This window comes from Phodopus roborovskii, unplaced genomic scaffold (assembly GCF_943737965.1).
Source record: "Phodopus roborovskii unplaced genomic scaffold, PHOROB, whole genome shotgun sequence".
Lineage (NCBI taxonomy): Eukaryota > Metazoa > Chordata > Mammalia > Rodentia > Cricetidae > Phodopus > Phodopus roborovskii.
Window position 1 is genome coordinate 42,676,121 of NW_026126433.1, and position 25,990 is coordinate 42,702,110.

Consider the following 25,990-nt stretch of genomic DNA (forward strand, 5'->3'; position numbering starts at 1 on the left):
GAGCACTGTTCACCAGGGTCACTGAACATGGTGATCTGGGAAGAATACGAAGCGACAGGTACAAATTGTATGGGATGATTTTAATGAAACTTGCTATTTATATATTTACAAAAAGAAAAAAAAAAGAGAGAGAAAAAAAGAAACCCCAACAAAAATAGATATTACAGTTTAATAATAAAAAGTACAACTGAGCACTGTGGGCTAGAGGTGGGATACCCACCTAACAGCATGCCCACGTTAACATGTCATCTGAGGACCTGGAGAAAGGACAGTGAGAAACACAGCTGGCTCAGCCACAGAACCCACTCTTCTCCCCAAGGGTTCGGGCGGTTTGATCCTGATGCTCAGTCCTTCACATCCTTCTTCCTGGTCCAGAGAGTGGTTGGGTACAGGGGTGGGGGTAGGGTGACAGTGGAACCAGAGACAGGTACAGGGCAGGGTGGAAAGACAGAGGTATCCCAAGAAAAGGCAGATGAGGGTGAGCAACTGGGGAGTTAAAACAGGAGCAGGAAGCTTCTATCATAATCCCCGGTATTAGAGGAGGAGGAACAATTAGGAAAGGGGAGTGGGGAAGGGGAGGCAATTTGTCCATCTCTCCCTGGCTCCACTCACAGTTCCAGTCTAAGACAGACCCAGAGACAGTCCAGTGACAAATTAATGGTCTGTTCCCAGTGGAACAACTGGTCTAGGAAATGAAGTCCAAAGCTGGCAGGGAGAACTGGAGTCCTCTTCAGTAAGACACGGCTCCTGGCTCTCGGGGAGCAACGAAAAGGACATCAGCTTTGGCATTGATGCAGTAAGTGACGATGAGAGAGAAGACCAGGATGCCGAAGCCCACGATCAGGGTGATAAACTGCAAGGGTGAAGGTATGAGCAGGAGAGAAAAGAGTTCTCAGATGCCACAGTCTAAGGGAACTCCGGAGCCAACAATATCAGAATTCTGGCAGTAGACTCAAGTACCAAGAGCAAGGAACAACCAGGGGCAGCATCCTCCCACTGAGCAGACTGAGCTCACCTTAGGTGGAAAGAGCAGTGTCTGTGTTCTTTGTTTAAGTGATCTGATGGTAGGTAGGACCCAAGGCTTTGGTCCTCTGGCATTATACTTGTGCTCATGACTTACTTATAACAGGGGCTCAATAACTATCTGACTGACTCCGCCCAGCTGTACCAGAAAGTAAATGCTAGGCAAGAGTGGGAGGCCCTGCAGACCTTCTTAATTCCAAACAAGGCTCTCCTAAAAGGTACGCATTCCAACTATCAGCACAGAGAGGCCTCCTAATGGGAGGCAATGGCAGATTAGGCACAGATTTGAATTGGTTTTGCTGTAAATCTGGGACAAATGAGAAACAACAGAAAGGAACCTAACAGAACTGAGACAAGAGGTAGTGAAAAGACCCCAAAGAAACTCTTCCACCTCCCTCAGCCCAGTCTCACCTCAAGTTCTTTGCTGGCAACTAGGAATATCCGAGCTTGGATGTCTTTCCAGCGGCTCTCGGCCCATGTGGAATACTCTGTGGAACCCCACTGACTCAGTTCAAAGGCAGGGGACAAGGCTCTGGCCAGTCGTACCGTGGAGCGCACACACCGGGGGAGGCGCTCTGTCTTGTTGGAATTCAAAGGGCCTTGTACCCATGAGTATTCATACAGCTGCACAAGAAGACAGGGCTGAGGTCACATTCTTCTCACTCACTCCTGTTTCCCTATCAGCACCATATGTCAGCCAACTTCATCAACTAGCTGACTCTTCACCTCACAGGTGGCCTAATTTCACTCAGGCTACTGCTTCCTAAACACACAGGCTCACAGAACCATATCCCTTGGCCTTTCCATGCCAATCCCCACATCTGCCCAGCAGATTTCCAACTCTCCCAAGGGAAAGAGGCCCCAGGACACCTCCGACACCCACCGCCACTCACATCCTTGCTTTCGTTTGGGACTTTACTTGGATCCTGGCATTGCTCTCGGGTGAGGTTGGTCGCCTTGCCAGTCAGGTTTGCCAAGGCATACTGCACAACGTAAGTCGTGTTGGTAGGGCTGGAGACAGCGATGTAATGTTGAAGAGGCCCATCATCTGATTGAGGGCCAAAGGGAAAGGAGGATTTGGAAGGCGAGGTCAAGGTGGGCAGAACGAGAAAGAACCCAGAATTCATCAGGAGCCAGATGAGAGCAGGTTAAGAGAAAAGGGCCCAATAAACATCAAGAAAAGGAAAAGAAAACAGTGAGAAAGAAAGCAGAGAAGGGAAAAAAGTGTAAAGATTAAAGCAAAAATGATGCCTTTGCTCCTATTATTTTGTCAGCTAGGGATCCCCCTTACCACGGCAGATGCTTACCCAAATAGGACCTTAGGTCCTGTCTGAGGATAGACTGAAACCATGAGTTGTTGGCTCTAACCAGGAACCCATAGAGCAGGCGTGTAACCTAGGATTGTGACAGAGAAGGAAAAAATGCTGTAACTTGCAGCAAGATCAGGGAAACCATGAGCAGAGACCAGTTATAAGATAGGAACTCTACTGAGGCTGGGAGACAGTGGCCAATTCACAAGGATGTAGATGAAGCCCACTCAAGAACGCTTGAGGGTATCATCGTTGTAGGCTCAATTCCAAAGTTTGGAAAGCTGGCAAGGACCATGGAGAAGGGGAGCAGCCTGTGTTAACAGAAACAGAAAGGACCAGGGGCCCATATTTTCTTACTGTTTGGGGATCAGCCTGAATCGAGTCACTGAAGTTGGTTCCTCCTGCAAGCTCGTATAACGCACGTGCCAGCACCGTGGCCACATTTGCCAGTGCCTGCAGCAGGTGAGGAAAAGGGCTGGATGGCTCACCCGTCTCATGGGGGTTCACTTGTACCGTTCCTGTTGTATTTCCCATGCTCCCACCAGTCCAGGCCAATACTACCTTGGCAGTGTCTGTCACAAAGTTCAGGTCCTCTTCTGGGCTCTGCCACTCAGGATAGGTCACATTAATGTTCTCAGCAGTGTCATAAATGCTCTGGTAATACCTGCCAGAAAAGTCAGTATGAGCCCTGGCTATATAAAGCCAGGTCCTTGTCCTTTTCCTATCGAAATGTCCTTATGTGGGAACTTGCTGTCTTGGTTTTCATCACCCAGTGGGAAATGACAGAGAAGATTAGGCTCCATTATTAAAAAGAGGTATTGGAATTGGGAAAGTAGAGATGACAGTGAGGTAAAGCAATGTGAAGCCTCTGCTGCTGGACAAAGTATAAAAAGTAAGCCAGCCCTAAGCACTGAACACACAGGAGGCTGGCTAGCTTTTCAGAGAACTACTGCCCTGTATGAGTGTTCCCATGAATGCTCAGTGACAGAGGGGAAGCTGTTGGTGCTAGCTAAGATCAGGGATGCTCACAGACAGACACTTTGGATCAGATCGCTGTGATGGTCCTGTGAACTCCAAGGAAACAGATTTTAAAGAGCATCCTTAACCTTCCTACTCAAATGCCCCTTATGCAGTAATAAATTGCAGCCCCATTGAAAGCCAAGTGAATTATTTCTTACCCCAAAGTACCACACACACACACACACACACACACACACACACACACACAAAGAGATTTGGAAAGCTGATAGTAATCTAGATCTGTCACTCCCTTGAGTGAGTGAGAAAAAAAAATGTTTGTTCAGGTCAGAGAATCAAAGTTTAAACATTTTTATTTAAAAACTCATTTGGCCCCAGTGAGGCTGGAGTTAGAGCCAAGTAGCCTGACTGAGAATCCTGTTATCCCTGGCCTCAAGTTAGGAGCATGGTCAGGATTTCTAGAACCAGTAGAGAGGTAACATGGTGCCTTCCTATCTTCAGAGTCCCTTGGTATACTAAGCCACATGCACCTACCACGTGGTGACAACATGTTACATTTCAGAGTAAGAACGCTGCTTGTGGATCCCAACTAGGACTACTCTTGCCCTTCAGCCAAGGAACCCCTTCTAGCTTTCCATGCTTTGGCTTGAGATGATGCCCTTGGGAACTCAGATGTCAGGACAGCCTGGGAGAAGTGGAGCCAAAGCAGAGGATGATCACACTAGGAGTGCTGAAGGTTGAGGACCGAGTTCCGGGCCTCCTGTGATAGGTTACTGGGTGAAGAATCCAAACTTCCCGGAGTTTTTGGAGAAAGTATATAAGGTGGGAGAAGACAGCAATCTTCCTCCCAGACTTCAGACTAGACTGCTTCTGAAAACAAAGAAGGTGCAGGACTTACCGGTTATGGAAGGAACCAGAGTGGTCAGCCAGAACCACACCAGAAATGTTTCGAGCCCGAAGAAATCGTTGTAAAGATGATGGTGGAAGGGCCTGTGAGTGATTCTGTCTCCTGAGGACAACTTCAGGGATACCAGCACCACTCTTCTCCAGAGTGACCAGAAGGTCCTCCACCTGAGGAAGCAACAGAAGCAGACTGCTGGGAGCGGGGAGGGGAAGTGGGAGGGCTCTCTCAGCCTGTGCCCTCCTAGATATGGTCTTCAAACACTCTGGAATCAAGACTCTGAACTTCCTACAGTTCCCTTGGTTCTTTCTACAGTTGGGTAATTAGAGCACAGAGAGACGTCGTTACTTTTACATTTATAGGTACGTTCTATCCTTGGGACTCTGCCTTATCCTCAGTGGATGTTTCACATATCATTTGTCGTGCAGAAGTGGAGGGAGCCAATCCACAACAGAATGACAAATATGTAATTCTCTAGGTGCTACAGGAGCTCAAGAGCAGGGGTGACAGCAAAGGCTGCTTCAGTGGCAACAAGGCACTCGGCAGGGAGTAGGAGCCACAAATAAGCATGAAGGAAGAGTACGGCAGGGGCAAGAGGCAAGGCTCAGGGGTTATGAGAGCACTTGTTGCTTTTGCAGAGGACCCAGGTTTGGTCCTCAGTACCAAGATTGTGGTTCATAACCACGTGTAATTCCAGCCCTAAGGGCTTTGCCCCTCTTCTGACCTCCTTGGGCACAAACACACACATGGTGCATATATATGCAGGCAAATACTCATATATATAAAATAAATCCATGTCCAATTCCCAATATGGGCAGGAGCCTGACGCAGACAGGACTCTGGCCAGCAGCTTTGACAACTGGGTCCATGAGACAGCAAGAGTAGAACAGAAGGATCAAGTCACACTAGGCAGTGGTGGCTCACACCTTTAATCCCAGCACTTGGGAGGCAGACGCAGACAAATCTGAGTTTGAGGGCAGCCTGGTCTACAAAGTGAGTTTTAGGACAGCTAGCCAGGGCTACACAGAGAAACCCTGTCTTGAAAAACAAACAAAAACAAAAATAGAAACAAAAAAGAAAACAGGAAAAGAAAAAAGGAAAAGCAAAAAAAAAAAAAAAAAAACCAAAAGGAGCAGTCACTCACCTGTCAGCAGTGACAGTATTTAGGTGCTGAATGGTCAGAGAGAACTACCTATTCCAGGGAACCAATGAGATACCACTGTGTTTATGATGCTTTTCACAAAGCAGTGGTGTTCATCTTTAGCCAACAGTGAATTTTATCCTTTCTGTGATCTGTTGGGTTACCTGGTTCTTCACAGATTCATTTTTCTGAGACATGGGATCTGTATGCATCCAGAGATCTAGTGAAGTTCTTAAGGCCACCTGGGAAGGATGAAGAGCAACATGTCTGATCTGCCTCCTGTTGTGACCCACGTCTAGGAGACAGGCATCAGGGTAGCTGTAGAGCAGGGTGCTTAAGTGCAAGAAAGAGGTGGAGGGTAGAGGCTCACACCTGTCCCAGTTCCACAAATGAGTCAATGTTCTCTAGCCGCACAGGAAACTTGCCGTTCTCCATGTCATAGACCATCCTTGAGCTGCCAATGTAGTCAAAAGTTTCCTGAGGGGCCGAGATAAGAGAGATTCCCAAGGGATAGGGCAGTCTGAGGTCAACAAAGTGGGTTGCTTTCTTGGGTCATCTCAGCTGATAGTCATCTTACAGCCATGTGATCTACCACTCCCCAATATCTTCCCAGCTGTCTCTCACATGTATGCATCATGGGATTTTTTTTGAGCCTGGAGGTGAGGAAAGCAGCCTTTGTAAAGGCTCAAAGCAAACACGAGCAGTTACACAGTTGCTTCTTGATTCTCCTCTGTCTCCACAGCTCTGGCTGCTATTATCTTACACATGAGCTAGGCTGTAACACCACAGGAATTGGGACACTAAACATGAAGGGAAACCTCAAATAGATTTTGTTAATGGGAGGAGGGTACACACCAATTCAGGAAATATAAGCTCCCTAAAACAGAGGATTCCCAAGGGGAAACAGAAAGATACATGCAAAAACTCTGAGTAACAGCTCAGGTCAATAATTCCTCTCCCACCATTATCATCCCCTTCTTCCTTGCCATCTTGCCCTAGGGAAAAAGCCCTTACCCCCTGGAAGAAGACAAACATCACATTTCGGGGTAGGGTGGTGATATCTGGTGCCTTGTGCAAAGCTTCAGCTGCAGCCAGCTGAGATACAAAGGAGGCTACAGCACTTTCTGCTCCTGGGGCCACATTCCAGAAAAAGGACCGGCTATCTAGCTGGAATAGCAGAAGACGAGTTAGGGTGGTGTACTTTAAAGCTGGATCACTGAGCCAAGCCAAAATCCTTCTCTTTGGAGCAAGTATTAGAGTCACAGAGTCCAACAGCCCAACTCCCTCTCCATTTAAGGCTCCCCAATGTGATCACTCTGAAATTGATCCATCTAAAGAGCCCTGCCCATGCTGCACAGGGGCAACACTCACCCGGGTGGCAGCAACCACAACCCTGTCATCAGGTTCTAATGCCCCAGATGTATTTATAGGCTTCAGCATGCTCCATACGTTGTAGTCGGATAAGGGGTCACAGACGATTTCTAAGTAGGACACAAACAATGAGAGATCATAGCACTAAGGGAGAGGGTAGTGTAGAGAAGGCCTTCAAGACCGTTTGGACCCAGTCCTCATAAACTTCAAAGAGTTTCTCCACCTTCAACAGCTCTAGCTCTGGCTCCCTGCCAACATCCACTTCAGGTGCAGGCTGCCTCTGCTCAAGGTTCTCCCATCCAATGCTTGCTGCCTGCCCGGGCCCATTCTTCCCTGGATGATCTCACCAAGCTCCCGGGCTGGGTCCACCTCCTTCACCACAGTCCACCTGCACAGGCATGGCTCGGCCTACCTGGGTTGATGCTGAAGGTGCTCTGGATGAAGCTGCGTCGCATGCAGGTGGCAGTGCTGATGACGGCATGCATGTGTGAGAAGAGCTGCATAGCACACAATGGGAAGCTTGGTGCAGAGCCGTTCAGACCCAGGTTGTGATCTTGATAGCACTGGAGAGGAGATGGACCCCACTGAGACAGCTAGCTGTGGAGGTCCTCTCTCGCTTTCCAGGAAGAGGAAGGCCCAGCTCCATTCTTAGGCCACTCCCTTTTGGGAGACATAAGTCCCCAAGCTACAGGTGTCCTGGGATAACCATATGAGGTCAAAGAGAAAAATTCCTCAATCAGTACAAATAGCATAGACTCAACAACAGATTGGCTGGAGCAGATGAACTTATCCAATTCTAACTTGAGTGGTCCAAGCTTCAGTCACCACGGGGTCTTGCTACACAGTTTACAAAAGCCTCAAACACATAATCCTCTTTTAGCTTCCCAAGCATTGACAGTACAGGTGTGTGCTACTGTGCCTGGCTTCAGTCACTGTTCAGAATGACCTGAAATAAGGAGCACTGGCTAGAAATAAAGAATAAAAATTCACAACAGCTTGATCATCAACTCATTTTGTCGTTCTAATTGTCATTCTAAAGACAAATCTCTTAGCTTCTCTTAACTTATCTTAAAATGAAGACACTAGACTAGACAGAACCAGGACATATTATCTGGCTGGGGGAAGGTGGCATATGCCTTCAATCCCAGCACTAGGCAAAGCAGAGGCAGGTGGATCTCTATAATAAGTTTGAGGCCAGCCTGGTCTACAGAGTGAGTTCCAGGGCAGCCAGGACTGTTTCACAGAGAAACCCAGTCTCAAAAAAACAAAACAAAAAAAGAAAAAAGACGACTTGAGATAAGAGTGTTTGCTGTGCAAATGTGAAGAGTTATGTTCCAATCTTAGCACCCATGTAAAAAGCTGGACATGGCTGAGCATGTACCTGTAACCCCAGTGACGCTGGGAGAAAAGACATGAGGACTGCAGGGGTTGCCGGCTGCCAGCCTAGGTTTAGGTTTCCTGTCTCAAGGGAGTAAGGTGGAGAGTGATAGAACAGGACATCACATGTCCTCCTCTGACCTTTACATTATATACTCATGTACGCACACGTACACACATACTATGAGAGAGAGAGAACCTCAGGGACTTACTGAACTCAAATCTCTCAAATCCTAGTTCAATGCTCCCTGTTTATGTTTTGTTCTTTATTAGACAAGGTCTTACTGCATTGGCCAGGCTGGCCTATCTTGCCTGTGCCTGGGATTAAGCATGAGGCATCATGCCTGGTCCAGTGTTCTTTTTATGTGGCTCTTTTTTGGTTTTGGTTTATTCTGAGGCAGTGTTTCTCCGTGTAGTCCTGGCTATCCTGGAACTCCCTCTGTAGACCAGGCTGGCCTTGAACTCAAGAGAGCTGCTTGCCTCTGCCTCCTGAGTGCTGGGATTAAAGGCTTGCACCACCACCTCCCAGCTCATTGACAGCTTTTTATCTGGTTCTTAATCATGGCTGAACACCTTGCTTCATATTTCTGTCCATCTAAAAGCGTTCATTGCTATAATACCAGACAGGAAAGAAATGATAGAGGGAAATGTCAAGACACTAGACACTAAACTTTTTAATTCTTGTTCTGTTTGTGAGACGGGAATTTACTATGTAGCCCTGGTTGGTCTGGAACTCCCTATGTATCTGCCTCCTGAGTGCTGGGACTCGGGTGCCATCACATTTGATCAAACTCCTCAGTGGTTTTGAGGCACCATCTTTCAAAGTGTACACTAGCAGAACAAGCCTCCCTGCCAACAGGACAGGAACATGAAAATAATCCTCTTTCTCACTGGGACTGCCAGAAGCTGGCAGAGTCAGTACCTGCTTGATGACCTTGGTCTCATTCTCATCTTCAAGAAGAAAGATGGGAAAACTAAAGTCTTCATAAGCCAAGCCATTGCCCAGTTCATTCCACAATGTTTGTTTGCAGTGAGCAAACTCTGAGCCGTAGGAATTGGAGTAAATACCTGAAGGAAGGAAGCAGACAGGGCTGTAGGGAACAGTTTATTGAGGTACCAAGTATTTAGGGACCAGAAGTATGAAGGTTAGGATACCATAAGGTGGGGGCTAAGAGTACAAAAAGAAGCAATGACTCTAAGAGGCAGTCATGAATCTATTACCAGTTCCACTAGAATAGACACTAGTATAGGGAACCCTAGACTGGCAGATTAGTTATCTGAGCACATGACAAGAAGGAAGGATGGAAGAGGAGGAGGGAAAGAAGATGAAGTGGGATGGGGGTACAGCGGGGAAAGGGGACAACTCAGTTGTACCCACACAGAACTATGGCCCCTACCCCTGAAACCTAACATGGGTGCAACAATGAGCTTTGTACAACAGAAGGGTCTCATGATCTTTTTGAGGCTCTTACCAAACCCATCATTTGGGCACTGCACACTAGGAGAGAAGCTTGAAGTGGAGTTGGGCTTGGCTAGAGTCACTGCAAGACCAGCGATTCTGCTTGTCCTCCCCTTCAGCTTTTCCATCACATCCCTACAACAGAGAAGAAAGGACAAGAGAGAGACAGGAAGGCATCAGACATATTGGTACCCAGGATGGAAACAACTGGAGAGTTAGGAACTCAGAACTACCAACTCACTTCTCTTCTGAGTCTGGACTAAGAACTACCCTGAGTTCAGGGTTTCATCTACCTTGTCCCTAAGTGATTTTGGACATTGCTCCTTCTTCCCTGAAGAAAGTCTAATTTTGAGGGCAATAAGATTATTCCTTTTGATGTATCTTCTCTTTTCTTAAAATAAACCCTGCTTCCTATCCCACAGCAGACTAGAGCAATGCAAGTTTCCATTCATCAGTACAAGGACCAAATCTTTCTTTCTCTCCACACAGTCCCAGAAGACACATACAGTTCTTACCTGATAAAGAGCTTGCCCTCCAGTAGAACCATGTAAGGGGGATTGGGGCCATCTGTCAACACCCACTGCAGGTCCTCTTCTTTCTCCACTACGTGGATAACCCCTGTATCCCCACTAATTGAAGCTGTCAGGACAGAATGGGTCAAATTAAAGCTCCCACAGTTGTTAACTCTGTAGATTTTTTTTTTTTTTTTTTTTTTTTAAAAACAGGATCTCACTATGTAACCCTGGCTGACCTGAACTGACTGTTGACCAGGCTGGCCTTGAATTTGCAGTGATCCTCCTGCCTCTGCTTTCCAAGTGCTGTGATTCAAGGCTACCACATCCAGCTTCTGTAGATCTTTTATCTCTAAAGATGTCACAAAATATTAGGATAAACACCGCCACTTCTAGAACTTGAAGAGCTGAACTACCCCAGCTCCATTTGAATGAGGAAACGGAGAACAGAAGCCCAAGAGGACTCATTAGAAAGTTTTCTGATTTTTTTTTTTTTTTTTTTTAAGTTTGAACTTGGGTCATTAGGATTGTATAGCAAGCACTTTTACCCTTTGAGTCATCTTGCTGGCCTTTACAACCCTTTTTATTAGATGCTGGAAAGGCTCTGCAATTTTCAGGCTTTGGAAAAGCAGCCAGTGTTCTTAACCGCTGTGCCATCTCTCCAGCCCTTTTTTAGCCCAACTCTAACAACCCCACTTAACTATATACCAAGATTCTAGAATACTAGACATCCATGTTTCAAAATCTGAATTTTCCACCAGAAAATGCCAGACTCTCCATTTCCAATTAGACTTCTAGCTTTGATCTTGCTTTGAAAGGACATAGATTCTGTGGCCTTGTAGATTCTGTGGCCTCGACAGTCTTTTCAGGTTGCCGTCCTCCAGCCTCCTTTGGGAATGCCTTTAATTGCTCCTGGCCAGTTTTAGGTGATTTTAACCTAGAGCTCCGAGCTCTCTAGAGCAGAGCTTCCCAAATGACAGGCCTGGAATGGATTGAAGACATGCTGAAACTCACTGACTCCTTCCTGGGAATCTAGGATTTCAAAAGACCCTCAGTTGCCCAAATACAAGAGTAGACTCCTCATTTACCCAGGATGACCTATGAATAATACCCACTTTTATATGTAAAAGGATGCCAACTCCAGTATTTCTATGAATCTCAAGATGTGACAAAGACTGGGAAGTACTGTTTCAGAGGATGGACGGTCCACAGTCCAGGATGTCTAGAACCTGACATGATATCCTGAGTCTCTAGAGGTTCATTTGGTGACATCTTAGAGGAGACTGGATGTGCTATTCAAGAGTTACTTTAGACCCAGTCAGAGGCCTCATGGACAGTACACACACTACCAATGAGCTGTACCCCCAGGTCCTGGAATTTTAGGAAAGATAAGTGTTTGGGCTTTCTCTCAGTGGGGCTGAGACATAAGCATTTTCTAAAATTCTTGGCTATACATGGTCAGACATAAGAACTACACTTTTAGACCCAGCACTGAAATACTTGCAACTGGCAGACTGAAAACAATCAAGTACTTCCCAATTGATAACCAAACTGAACTCTTGTTCTGGGACATCTACTAAAAAGTAAATATGGTGGAAGGGTCTACAACATTTTGCCTATGGCTTCTATTTAGTAAATCCGTAGCAGGATGGTTTCCATGACAATAATAAAACATGGAAGAACAGTAGAGTCAGAGACAGCTTTAGTCAAGACCCAGACATGAAGAAAGGTTTTAAGTAAAACAGCAGAAAGAATATACTACTTGCAGAAGCTCTTAAAATATGAGGAGAAGAAACGCTAGTGTAGTAAATTAAGAATAAATAAATAAAGGTAACCAGCTCTTATGGGGCCAGGGAAGAGACAAACTGAGATTCTGGACTCAAGAATCTGTACTTCAATCCGGGTCCTAACTGGTGGTTGCATAGTTTTAAGCAACGTGTTTGCTTTCTCCAGAGCTTTAGTAAGGAACAATTTTCTTATCCCTATTCATCTTCTACAGTGGGGATGGAGGGAAAACAAAGTTACATGTAGCTCTCTTTGAGCACTTTAAGGATCCAACAGAAGTAGGTCAAAGTAATCATAACATCAAATCTGGAGCTCAAATGTACTCCTCAGTCATTATGCTCCCAACCCTAATTAAAAAGGGTGTTGGCTGTGAAGGAATGGACAGATGTGATAAAACAAGACTCAGAAACAAGCAGGTTGAAAAGGAAACAAGATCTTAATGAGGAAATGGCCAGAGTTCGACCCCTCCCTCTTCTCTCCACACTGGCTATGGCTTTATCTCCAGAGGCTACTGCTTTGCTTCCCATAGGGCTCCAGAAAAAACATGTAATGTAATGACTCATCTCCAAAGGAGTTTTCAGAGCCCAGCTTCAGAAGGAAGGAGTTCAGCAGTCTGATCTCAGCTACCCAGGATCTAGTTCTCCTTCATCCACAACTCAGATAAGAAACTAAATCCAACAAAAACCTTAAGGCTGTCTATAACCAATGAATCCACTTGCAGTGTTTCCTGTGTGGGGGATTTGGGACAATTTGCTTGTAGTACAGCTCATGGAAGTATACGTAGAAAAGTATTAACTACTTCCCTGAGTAAATTCCTTACATTCCAGTAACTGAGTTTCTTTTCACCAAGACAGATGGTTTCTGGCAATCATGCAATACTGTTTGATACTTTATTCCACATCAACAACAGCCATTTATTTAAAAAGTGTTTGAAACAGGAAATAGAGGACCATGCCTACAATGTCAGCATTAGGAAGCCTGAGGCAAGAAGGTCACAAATTCAAGACCAGTCTGGGTTATATAATGAGATCCTGTCTTAAAAAACATAAAAGGGGGGGGGGAGGAGAAAAGGTACTTTGACGTTCAGCTTTGCATATCACTATTTCAGCCACTATTAAAAGAATAAACTAAAATTCAGAAGTTATTAATTTGATGATAAAGCCAAGATCAGGCCCTGTTTATCTTCAAAATGATATCCTGACAGGGCTACTGTTCTTGGAAGACTAAATCTGATGATAATAGATAGCTTAAACAGAAAACAAGCTGTGGTTTTTATTTATTTTTAATATGTGTAGTACCCAGAGATTGAATTCAGGGCCTTGTGCATACTAGGCAAGTGCTCTACACTGAGCTACACTTCCAGCAATTTATACAGTGTTAAGAATGACAGTGTTGTCATGGTATTCTGCTTTGGAACACATTTACAAAGCACAAGGATAAGTCCAAATACTTCACTTATTACTCTTACGACTATTTACTTGATGGATGGGATAGGCAATAGGTTCTCTAGCTCAGACTGGCTTTAGCAACCGACCTTCTGAGTGTTGTGATCACAGCAGTGTCACTATATATAATTTACATGATGCTAGGGACTAAAGCCAGGACTTTGGATTTGCTAGGAAAACACTCTATTGACTACTTACACCCCACCCCAGTGCTTATCTGGCATTTGTGTGTATATTCCTAAGTGCAGATGCTATCTGTCTTGTCTTCTCTTGTGTGAGAGGGGATCTCTGTGTTGTTTTTCTGCTGTACACACAGACTACCTGGCCTGTGAGTTTCCATGTAATCTTCTGTCTCTGCATCTAGTCTCTCTATAGGAGTGCTGGGATTATAAGCATTCACATTATGACTCTTAAGTTTTTGTTTTTTTAATGTGGGTTCTAGAGATTCAAATTCAGATTGTCATGCATACCCAAAAGCTTTTTTTTTAAACCCACTGAGCCATGCCCCAGCCCTTAGTTGTCATTAAAATAAATATTTCTAAAAAAACATTTATATGTATGAGTGTTTTGCCTGCATGAATGTATGTGCTCAGTGCCAGCAGAGGTTGCAAGCATCACCAGATCTCCTGGAACAGAAGTAATGGATAGTTCAGAGCCACCATGTGAGTACTGGGAACCAAAAGTCAGCGCTCAGTAAGAGCAACAAGTGCTCTTAATCACTGAACCATCTCCAAAGCTCCCTGCTTAGCATTTTCAATGCCTTTTCTTCAACTAGTTTACTGCCCTTGAAGAAGCTGATTTGGGGGATGAGGGCTTCGGGATACTAGCGTGAAGGTAGGGATTCAATCAACAGCATTACAAAATAACAACAGAAAGCTTAGATAAAGAGTGCTACATGTTTACAGTCCCAGAACTCATGGGAAGGCTAAAGCCAGACTAGGGTACACAGCAAGGTTCTGCTCAAATGAAAAAACAAACAAACAAAGATCACTCAGAGTGCCAGAGTGATGATCAGATTCCACAGACTATGGGATTTCTTTTTCCTTAGACAACTGTACGGTAGGAGAGTTAAGAGTCCCACCAGGATTCAGATCCTACCGTGATTTCTTACTATCATGATGATGCTGGGGAATTGAAGCAATTCTCTAAGTTTTAGTCCCACAACGTTAATAATAAGGATTATTGCAGAAGTAAAAGTAAAATGCACATATTAAAACAGCATTTACTAAATTTTAGCTCGTATTAATTATCTTGCCTGGTTTGACAGATGATAATCACCTCCTGTACACACACTTTAATTTGAATGCCAAGATTCATAAGCAGGACATGAGTATTTCTGAGTATCCAGGATACATACTGGCCACAAATACAAATCCCAATTTCAACTTACACTGGCAGCCAATCTGATGAGTGGCATTGAGCAGGCGGACACAAGGAGCTGTTTTATTTAAGGGGATGTAGATTTTCCTCTCCACTGAGTTTGCCACACACAATCCTGACCAGAAGATAAACAGTATTAGGGAAAAATCAAAGGTATTTGGTATTAGCCTCTATCATCATTAGCTTGACTAATGGTTGAGGTAAAGTGTTCACTATCACATTGTCTACCATGGGATAAATGATCATTGTTTTCACTTCTCTGGTCATATTATTGGGACATAAGTATTGTATAAGAGTACTTAGCTATGTATCTTAGGAAATTATTAAACCCCATGCAAATCAATTAACAATAAAGCTAAAATATAATTTGTCAAAGGAAAAACTTTGATATGTCAGCCATCTAGTTGCATGGGCAAACACTTCTGCTTTTCTGTCTTGTATGTATATTACTAATTAGTTACCAAAATCCCTCTGGTCTAAGAATATAGACTATCAAAACCAAACAAAGAAAAACATTCAACAACAAAACCCAGCTAGGAATCTGAACAGACCTAGGAGAAACCTTATGCCACACACCTGTTAGGTTAATCAAACACCAGATCATTTGTGTGCAAACCCAGAATGTGTGGCAGCTACAGTTTCTTCCTTGAAGACAGTCAAAAAACAATGTGAAGCAGGGGGAGATATAGTCATGGGTACAAACAGAAATGTTTGCATTTTTGCAAAATCACTAAATAAATATTAGAATGAAAATATTCATCTATACTAAACGTCTAAAATTCCTTGAATCATTACTTCCCTATTAACAGTTTAAAGCGGCCATGCCCACATAGCCTCACTTTAGAAAGAAAATAAGGAACACACATTTAGTGTAGAACCACCGACAGGAGGAAATGAGGTCTCTCAGGTTTTTTTTTCCAGTGTTGCAAAAGCGCCCACAAAACAAGACTTTTGATCCCCAAAATACTAAACCAGAGGAAGGAGGCTGAGTTTTTTTTACACCTGTTCCTTTTGATTGTGGGTGGGGTGGCTGGGGCTTTAAAGAAAACGAGGCATGTGAATAAGGAAGAGAATCAGGTTGGAAACGCAAAAAGGGGTTGGAGAGAACTAAGCGATACGACGTGCCTCGGGAGATAAGAAATGAACGTCCAGGCAAAGGGGGAACTTATGTCATGGGAACGAAAGACAAGAAGGGTTTACAGGGCGGGGGAATAGAGGGGCAATAGGAACCAGAAAGGCAACAACGCCTGCACTTGCGATGGGCCGATCCGGACGGTTCTCCTTATAGAGCGGAGCCCCGGGGTGGGGTGGCCTCACCTGCCAGCATCACTGAAAAAGACAGAAGGAGAAGGAGACCCCGACTTCCTGGGTCAGGCCCAGTGCCGCCCCAAGTCGTAGCCATCTTGCCTCTCGGCTGAGCGGAAGCCTCGGGTCCCTTCCAGCCTCGTATCCGCCTCTCTAGGCTCCCGCAGGCACTGTCTCTATGGCCCAGCACTCGAGACCGGAAGTTAGTGTCTGAGGAGCTTCCGGGAGCCACGACCTCGGGTAGCTGACGTGGAGACTTTAGGAAGGCAACCGGGAGCGGCGGGACCGGTAATCGGACCTGGGAGCCCGAGGCCTGAAGGATGCTAACCAAATTCGAGACCAAGAGCGCGCGGGTCAAAGGTAGTGAAGAAAAAGAGGGGGCAACGGAGGTTGGATGTTGGGGGCGGTGCTGTCACCAAGGAAGAGAGAATGGGCGGGCTCGCTGACCGACTTGGGCCCACTTGAACCCAGAGGACTAGCCGAGGGAGGCGGGTTAGGGCTAGTGCAGTCTCCGCAGGCTGCGCTTCGTAGTGAGTTCCGGGACTTGATTTACTCGTGAAATGGTTCCTGCGTTGTAGGAGATTCCCAGGCCCGCTCCCTGTTTCCATCCACCTCTTCTGAGGGTTGTGCTCCGGCTTCTGTTCTTTCTCTTCTTAAGGCCTTGTGACTTTTATGCTCTTTTGATGACCATGTTCAATGGAGTACCTCTGGGGGTGGGTTCTCAGCCTCTGTCACTGTAGCCCTTTTGGAGTCAGCCACCGGCTACTCCATTAGCCTATCTCAATGTCCAGTGCTTCCGTTGGATTTTATTGCCTACAGTCCCATATAATTCAGAAACTGCTAAGACTGTGCGATGAAATACAAGATGCTTTGTATTAATAGGTTTGAATATCAGATAAACTATTTTTTTGGTAATAAATTTTGAAGAACGGAGGCCTGAGAGATCATACATACTCTTTCATAATGTTGAAATTAGGAAAACAGAGAATGAAGTCTACGGAAATCCAGTTAAAAATATATCTGGAATACTTCCTAAAATGCGTTATAGTGAAGTGGTTTGAAATTTGTCTTTTGGAGTCACGTGAACTTGCTGAGGAATTCTGAAGCATCCACTAATAAGCTATAAGACCTTAGGCAGTATATTTACCATCTCTCAATCTGTGCGTTCTTATTTTTAAAACTAAGGGTAATTAACATTCTTTTATAAAGAGAATTAGAATGTGAAAGTATATTAAATATGCTTATAAAATTCCTGTCCAGACTCGGTAACTCAAAAACTGGAAGCTATTTAATGTGAGGCTATATTCTTAGCAGTTTCTTAGTCTCATGGGAATTTTGGTCATGAAGGGTGCCATTGAGAATTCCTACTACCACCATGACAGATGCAGGTGGATCTCTGAGAGTTAGAGGCCAGCATGGTCTACACAGTGAGCTCCAGGCCAGTCAAAGCTACATAGTGAAGCATTATTAAAAAAAAAGGGGGGGGCTGGAGGGAAATGGATTTATTAACAAGATTTACTGCTCCTTCTTTTTTCTTTTTTCTTTTTTTTTCCGAGATAGGGTTTCTCTGTGTAGCATTGGCTGTCCTGGAACTCGCTCTGTAGACCAGGCTGTCCTGGAACTCACAGAAGTCTGACTGCCTCTGCCTCTGCCTCCTGAGTGCTGGGATGTGCCACTGTCACCACCACCACCACCACCCAGCTGATTTACTGCTCTTTGCAGAGGATTTGAGTTTGGTTCCCAGTTCCCATGTTTGACAGCTCACAACCACCTCTATGTAAATTCAGCTCCAGATGATCTTATCCTGTCTTCTGGGCTCTGTGGGCACCTGAACTTACATATGCCCAAACATAATTTAAAAACAAAACCAGTTTCTGAGTTTGAAATGAGTCTTCATTTCCTGTTCTTTTCATATGTCTTCTTGGTCAATAGAAAGTCATAGAGGGGATCAGTAGTCAGAGTTCATAAAAAGTGCTGAATCAGGGTTAAAAGTACATGCAATTCATACAGAATTTGGTTCCCATCATCCATGTCATGTTACAACTGCCTATCACTCCAGCTATATGGGATTCAGTGCCCTTTTCTGTCCCCCTTCAAGGGACCTGTACTAACGTGCACATAACCCACACACAAATACACATAATTAAAAATTTAAAAAAATTTAAGTGCTAAGTTGGACACTGTGGTTTGTGTCTGTAAATCCCAGTACATGAGATGCTGAAGCAAGAGAATTGCTGTGAATTGGAGGCTACATGGTAAGACCTGTCCAAAAGAAAACAAAAAGGTGTTAACAGTATATCATAAAAATAAAAGAAACACTGTGCCGTCATAAACTTGCTGATATTCATACAGTGTCTTTACAACCAAGCAATAGCTACCAGTGTTGGATGTGGTGGCTCTCACCTGTAATCCTAGCACACGGGAAGCTAAGGCAAGAGGGTTGCTGCAAGTCTGAGACCAGCCTAAACTACAAAGTGAGACCATGTTTTTAAAAACTCAAACATTAGCCAGCTAGTGAAGGTGCATGCCTTTAGTCCCAGCACTGTGGAGGCAGAGGCAGGTGAATCTCTGTGAGTTCCAGGACAGCCTGGTCTACAGAGCTAGTTCCAGGATAGGCTCCAAAGTTACAGAGAGAAACCCTGTCTCAGAAACAAACAAACAAACAAACAAACAAAAAAAAACCCCAAAAACAAAAAATTGCTGGTTGTGGTGGCACAGAAGCAGGCAGATCTCAGAGTTGGTGGCAAGCCTAGTCTATATAGAGAGGTTTAAGACAGCCAGGGCTACACAAAGAAACCTTAGCTCTAAAAAACAAAAACATCAAAACCCCAAACATTTACCAAGACATTAAATGTACATGTTCCAAACCAGTGAGATGGCTCAGTAGGTAAAGGTGCCTGTCACCAAGCCTTGATCCCCATGATCCATATGGAAGGAGAGAGCTGATTGCCACACACATATATCATGGCATGTGTGCATATGTATACAAACACATTATACACTCACAAATGAATGAAATACAAACTTTTTAATGTACATGCTCTATTTTATAGTCCATTTTCAAGACTTTAACCTAAAGATATTTTTTAAATTTTTGTTTTGTTTTTGAGACAAGGTTTCTCTGTATAATGACCCTGGCTGTCCTAGAATTCACTGTGTAGACCAGGCTGGCCTTTAACTCTCCTGCCTCTGCCACCTCTGCCTCTGCTCCACCTCCTGAGTCCTGGGAATAAAGGTGTGTACCACCACTGCCCGGCTTCAGCAGTGGTGATAACCAGAAACTATAGTTGAAATTGAAATGTTTTCTAAGAATAAGATAGTTTGCTTGCTTGTTTGTATTTGGGTTTCTTTTTTTTTTTTCCTGACAATTGTCTCCCTATATAGCCCATGTGGGCCTCAGCCTCTCAGATGCCAGGATTACTGGTGTGTGACACCATGCTCCACTTGTGAGTTTGTGTGTGTTTGTGTGTATGTGACTAAACTCAGCACTAGGCAAGCCACCCCTCTACCACTGAACTAAATATCCCAACTCCAAAATAGCTTAAAATGTGATAGACTAGTGCGATGACTCAGTGGTTAAAGTTCTTACCACCAAGCCTGATGACCTAAGTGCAGTCCTCAGGGCCGTATGGTAGGAAGGAATTGACAACTGCAAGGTTCTCTTTTTTGTTTCTGATTTTTTGTTTGTTTGTTTTTACCATGTCTTTATATATATAGCCAACATTGTCCTCAGGCTTCAACACATGCACTCTGGTACATGTGTACCCATATAAAAACACATGCTCATATACATAGTAAATAACTAAATAAATGTAATTGAACATTTTAAGTTTGGTGCCTTTGCTCCTTATAGTTGTAAAAAAGAATGAGTTTCCATTAATTGAAGTGTAAAAAGATTTATATCATATATTTAAGTGAAAAAGGTTTGCAAAAGAGCATCTTAAGATACCATGTCCATAAAATAGTGTAGCTGTATTAAAAACCTGGACACACTTCAAACTAACAGTTTGTTCTTCCAGTTTGTCCTTTTATTGTCCTGATGGAGTAACAAGGACTAGATTTGTTTTCCTGCCTTAAAACGCTAAACAACTAAACCAAACTACAAAGGAAGGTTTTAGACAGTGTTCAGTGAAGAGTTCAGCATTCAGGAAATTATTTCTTGAGGGAAGGGAAATAAACAGGGCAAGTCCTATGTTTGTTTCCATTAGTGCTTGGAGAGAGATTCCAGGCTGTAATGAAGGAAGAGAGAAGAACCCTGTGGTCTAGCTGAGGAACAAGAGTTCAGCATTTGGGACAGCAAAGATAGCTAAAATATGCTTGGGAAATACCAGAAAAGGAGACCATTGGACTTCTGAATGGGTTCCCTGGGTCCCTGTTAGAGTGTCGACAGGTACATACATGTGAGAAAAATATCCAAGATTTAGAAAAGAACCACCAAGAGGCAGTTGTGGGGCTGGAGTGATGGCTCAGTGGTTAAGAACCCTTGCTGTTCTTGCAGAGGAGCTGGGTTCGATTCTCAGCACCCACATGGTGGCTCATGACCATTTGTAACTCCAGTTCCAGAGGATCTGATGCCCTCTTCTGACCTCCACAGGCAACAGGCATGCATGTCATGCACATAGACACATATAGGCAAAATATTCATACACATAAAAATGTATTAAGAAATTAAGTTATAGTTATGGTATTTGCACATATCTATGATCCCAGCACTAGGAAGCTGATGTGGGATGATTGTGATTTGGAGACCAGCCTAGATGTAAAAGTGAGGTCTGTTTTAAAAAAGAGAAGAAAAATAATTAAGGTAGCTCAGTGGTTAAGAGCACTTATCTTCAGAGTACACAAGTTCAGTTCCCAGAATCCATGCCAGGAGCTCACAAACACCTGTAACTCCAGTTTTAGAGGATCCAACACATCTGTCTTATACACAGACCCATAGCTCACAAAATTAAAAATAGTACAAAAATCTTTTTGTTTGTTTCTTTGTTTTTGTTTTTCGAGACAAGAGTTTCTTTGTGTAACAGTCCTGGCTGTCCTAGAACTAGCTCCGTATACCTCGAACTCACAGAGATCTGCCTGCTTCTGCCTCTTTAGTGCTGGGATTAAAGGCATACACTACCACCTCCTGGCACAAAGCAAATCTTAATAATTTTTAAATAAAGAATGGAAAGTTATCCCCGGAGCTCACTCAAAGCTTGAAATAGTCTGTGCTCCTATAAAAGAAATAGAAAGATGTTTTTGTGGGGCTAGAGAGCTGGCTCAGAGATTACAAAAGATTTCCTGACATTATTGAGCATCCTGTGGAGACCCTGTGGTGGGTATTCCCTTGACAGTGGTTCCACATTAGACCTAGACTATAAAGGCAGCTGTAGACTTGCAGTAACAAATTTAAGGTCATATATGTCAGCTGATTCCAACTAAGACACACCTCAGAACAAAGCTCAACAATGTTTAAAGAAATCCGTAACAAGATTTATTGTATTTTCTATCCAATCAGAAGCTAGCTCTCAGCTGGGTAGGGATACTGTGTGCCTTTAATCTTAGCACTCAGGGAGGCAGAGGCAGGTGGAACTTTTAATAAGTTCCAGGGCAGTCAGGGCTACACAGATAATTTTTAAAATTAGGGGAAAAGTTATCAAGTATGTTGAAGGAATAGCTAGATGGTCTCTGGTTGATCTAGTTGTTCCTTTCTTAAATCAGACTTGACAAAAGAAGATATCAGGGACCTTACCTCATTGTATAATTTTCTGTTTTTTCCCCTTCTCCAGGCCTTAGTTTTCATCCCAAAAGACCCTGGATCCTGACCAGTTTACACAATGGAGTCATCCAGTTATGGGACTATCGGATGTGCACTCTCATTGACAAGTTTGATGAACACGATGGTAAGTTAGTTTCTGGGGGTAGATTAAAGGATATAAGTATTGGGGCTACAGAGATGTCTCAATGGTGAAAAGTGCTAACTGTCCTTGCAGAGGACCTGAGTTCAGTTCCCTGCATCCACATCAATCCAGGGCTCACAACCATCTGTCACTCCAGCTGTAGGGGGTCTGGTGCTCTCTTGGCCTCCACCAGCTCTTGAACACATGTGCACATGCATATACACATAATAAAAATGAATTTAAAGACCCAGTATTTATTAACAGGGTGACTTAATCATCCCCCAAATAAGAATCCCAGTTTGACAAGGATTCTCCCTAAAACTAAAGAATGTGGAAGTGGAAAGGGGTAGAAACAAACAAACAAAAATTACAAATAGAAATCTTAAGCCAGGTAGTGGTGGCACATGCCTTAGCCCCAGCACTTGGGAGGCAGAGGCAGGCAGGTCTCTGAGTTCGAGGCCAGTCTGGTCTACAGAATGAGTTCCAGAACAGCCAAGCCACACAGAGAAAAAACCCTGTCTCAAAAAACAATAACAAAAAAGAATCTTGCTAGGGCTCTTTCCACCTTCTTAGCACCTGTGGAGGCCTGCTGGGTACAGAACTTCTAAAGGACAAATATGTCTGGAGTACTGTGGGGCAAGACCATTTTTACTGGCTATAAGTGAGGTCTCTGAAACCAAAGGAAGCACATAGCTCTTCTTTGAATTGAAGGTGTTTATGGCCTAGATGAAACTGAATTTTACTTGGGCAAGAGATGTGCAAACAAAACCAGAGTGATCTGAGGAAAGGACACTCAGGTGTAGAAACAGTAGCATGATTCATTCCTGAAGCCACCTCCCTACAAAGGCTATGGGACACAGAATCTGCATGATGGTGTACCCCTCACAGATTTAAACTAGGGAAAATTAAATATATAAAAGTGGGTTTGTTTTTTGTTAAAAGAAAAAAGATTCTTAATAGGGACTGGTGAGATGACTCAGAGGGTTAGCAAATGCTGCCAAGTCTGAGTTACTTGACTTCCATCCCCAGGACCCATATGGTAGAAGGAGAGAATTGACTCTGCTACTTGTCTTCTGACCTCTGCATATGCACCACACACCTACACACAAATAAAAAGAGGATAGCTTCCCTTAACATACATCACCTGCCTTCTTCCCCAGGTCCAGTGCGAGGCATTGACTTCCATAAGCAGCAGCCACTGTTCGTCTCTGGAGGAGATGACTATAAGATTAAGGTACAGGCGATCAATCTGTCATGGCTGGGGATAATGGATATGAATACTTACTGTATATCAGAAACTTTTCTTTTGTGGGAATTGAAAGATAAGTACAAAGTAACTTTTGTTCTCAAGGAGCCTTTATTCTAATACGAGAAATAAATGTACACTCAAATAATAACATGTATTGTGTACTGGCTGGTTTTGTGTGTCAACTTGACATGAGCTAGAGTCATCAGAGAGAAGGGAACCTCAGTTGAGGAAATGCCTCCATGAGATCCAGCTGTAAGGTATTTTCTCATGTTCAGTAGGGGAGGACCCAGCCCATGGTAGGTGGTGCCATCCCTGGGCTGCTGGTCCTGGGTTCTATAAGAAGGTGGGCTGAGCAAGCCAAGGAAAGCAAGCTAGTAAGCAGCTCCCCTCCATGGTCTCTGCATCAGCTCCTGCCTCCTGGATTCTGCCCTGTTTGGGTTCCTGTCCTGACTTCCTTCAGTGATGAACAGCAATGCTGAAGTATAAGCCAAATAAACCCTTTCCTCCCCAACTAGCTTTTTGGTCATGGTGTTTCATTGGAGCAAGAAACTGTAACTAACACAAATAGTTCAGTCAATAATATAAGAAATACTCAAAATAGGAAAGAACAGTCCAATTATGAAGATGTCCATGGCACAGGTGGATGTGTTTGAGAATCTTCTGTTCCTTTTAGATAAACTCTAGAGACAGTGAAAGGGGGCAGAAGATAGATCTCAGATAGGTTAGATCATGTGTGTTTGCAGTGCTCACGGGTTCTCTCGTTATTACACAAGCACAGAACCAATACTGGGGCTTATATAGGAGTGGCATAAGACTTAATCACTGGCATTTCTTTAATTATTCAAGGGATAACAAAGAAAAGATTGGATGAATTGGGAAGGACTAAAGACATAGATACCAATGAGGAAACTATTTTAAAAATGTTTGTGGCAAGTGAACAGAGCCTCAACTTAGGCAATACCATTTGAAATAGAGAGAAGGAGATGGATATGAGAGCTTAACGAAAAGAATTTGTTTTTTTTGTGGTGGATATTGAAGGGATGATGAAGAAAAGTGAATGAGATACCATCGAGGTATTTTTCCCCTCAGTGCTGGGAATTAATCTTAAGGCCTTATGGCCCCAGCCTCAACAGGTCATTAACTTGGAAAGAAAAATGTGGAGTTTTGGAGAATGGGTAATTCCATATTGTCTCAAATGTGTTTGAGGAACCTAGGAGACTCACTGAAGACACTTGGGATTTGTCAGCAGGAAGGAGGAAGCTAAAGCCATAGTGTAGAAGGCACTGCACAGAGAATAGTTTGAATGATAATCTCTGAGAGAGGCTCGCTTTTAATCCCAGCACTTGGGAGGCAGAAGCAGACAGATCTCCGAAAGTTTGAGGTCTACAGAGTGAGTTCCAGGACAGGATCCAAAGCACCAAAGCAATACAGAGAAACCTTGTCTTGCAAACCGCCCCCCCCCCAAAAAAAAAAAGAAAGAAAGAGACAGGCAACTTTCCCTTGAGCCCATTCCCACATGTGGATAGGTCTTACATTTTTACATTTTTGTGACTTAAGAGAAGCCTATATTCATGCTCTTGGGTGTTCTCTTTTACCCCTTGTGCTTAATTAAGTCTGCATTAAGGGATCCTTTAGTAAACCCCAACTCTACTTAAAAGGGAAAAGAAGTATTGGTATAGGAAAGAGTCATTTTATAGTTTGGAGATAAACCAAGGGAAAGCCAAGGAAGTTTGGGAAAAGATGAAGTTGTCAGAAAAAGAACCAGACAGAAGAAACCTTTAGATTGCCGAGTTAGGAACTTAGTAGTAATAGTAGTACCTTAATGTTAGGTGAGATAATTTCAGGGCTGGGAATGTGGCTCATTTAAGTGAGCCACAATATTTACCTACTGTTTTTGAAGTTTGGCACCATATAAAACTGGGTCTCAGCATTCAGGAATTGGAGGTAGGATTAGCAATTCAGGGTCATTGTTGGCTGCATAGCAAGTGGCAGGACCATCTAGGCTATGTGAAACCCATCTCAAGCAAATAAACAAAAGAAAACCTATGAGACTTTCATAAGTCCAAGTTGTTCACATCCTATTTCTTGGTTGAATTTCTGTCTTTTCAGGTTTGGAATTATAAACTTCGGCGCTGCCTCTTCACATTGCTTGGGCACTTAGATTATATTCGTACCACATTTTTTCATCATGTAAGTGGCTGTTGACCTTCATTATGCAGTGTTCCATAATTTCTTCATAGTAATCTATATGCCTGGCCTGACCTACTGGCCAACCTTCCTTCCTTCTTCCTTCCTTCCTGTTTTTTTTTTTTTTTTTTTTTTTGCCATGCTGGGCAGTGAACCTAGTGCCTTATAAATACCATCAAAATGTTCTGCTGTTGAGTGATAACCACAGCAGCACTCTCTCTATTCTCAAGAGCTTAAGCTTTAGGGTTGAGGAGGCTAGTTCAGTTGGTATGTACTTCCACACAGGCAAGGGGATATGAGTTCAGTCCCTAACACCCACATAAAAAGCCAAGCATGGAAGCACACAGTTGTAATCCCAGTGCTGGGGAGACAGACACAGACAGATGAGGTTATACTCAGCATAATTGGATCCAGTGGGCTCTAAGAGGAAATCATTGCTTTTCCATAGAGAAATGTAGGGATTTTATTTTGTTTGCTGAGCTGTCAAACAAAAGTGAGTAGTAGACTGATCCCATGTGTGGTATTGTTATTAAACATTAGATAGGCCCAGAAGGTCAAAGTAGCACACTGTTTGGATGAACTAATAAATATTTTGAAGTATAACAATCAGGTTTGTCTGTCCAAAGATTTTGGAACCTGTTCCCCTAGCCAGGCTTAGGCTCTCTGCCTTCTTTGAGCTGTCAAGTCT

The 25,990-nt window shown here is 43.7% G+C and overlaps 2 protein-coding genes across 4 annotated transcripts in view; one reads left to right on the top strand and one right to left on the bottom strand.

Moving 5' to 3' along the window:
- Window positions 1–59: 59 nt before the first annotated feature.
- Window positions 60–16,171, bottom strand: Ncstn (nicastrin). 2 transcript variants are annotated; one of them, XM_051186299.1, is made up of 17 exons: window positions 16,000–16,171; window positions 14,693–14,797; window positions 10,076–10,199; window positions 9,574–9,695; window positions 9,024–9,169; window positions 7,137–7,287; window positions 6,725–6,834; window positions 6,368–6,520; window positions 5,726–5,830; window positions 5,518–5,595; window positions 4,210–4,382; window positions 2,895–2,997; window positions 2,691–2,786; window positions 2,331–2,418; window positions 1,917–2,071; window positions 1,435–1,647; window positions 60–853 (listed from the first exon to the last, which is right to left on the bottom strand). In XM_051186299.1, exons 1-17 carry the CDS (start codon window positions 16,082–16,084, stop codon window positions 731–733), a joined length of 2,130 nt encoding a protein of 709 aa, XP_051042256.1. In that variant the 5' UTR covers window positions 16,085–16,171; the 3' UTR covers window positions 60–730. The 2 variants fall into 2 exon arrangements, with proteins under 2 accessions (XP_051042256.1, XP_051042257.1); XM_051186300.1 differs by lacking the exon at window positions 60–853 and having other exon boundaries at window positions 1,504–1,647; window positions 1,907–2,071.
- Window positions 16,172–16,185: 14 nt separating this feature from the next.
- Copa (COPI coat complex subunit alpha) overlaps window positions 16,186–25,990 on the top strand; it is a 46,638-nt gene continuing 36,833 nt past the window's right edge. For both annotated transcript variants that reach the window (XM_051186297.1, XM_051186298.1), the window contains exons 1-4: window positions 16,186–16,347; window positions 21,756–21,869; window positions 23,027–23,100; window positions 25,225–25,305. In XM_051186297.1, coding sequence (XP_051042254.1) covers window positions 16,308–16,347; window positions 21,756–21,869; window positions 23,027–23,100; window positions 25,225–25,305 — 309 coding nt within the window. In that variant the 5' untranslated portion in view covers window positions 16,186–16,307. The remainder of the gene's footprint in view (window positions 16,348–21,755; window positions 21,870–23,026; window positions 23,101–25,224; window positions 25,306–25,990) is intronic.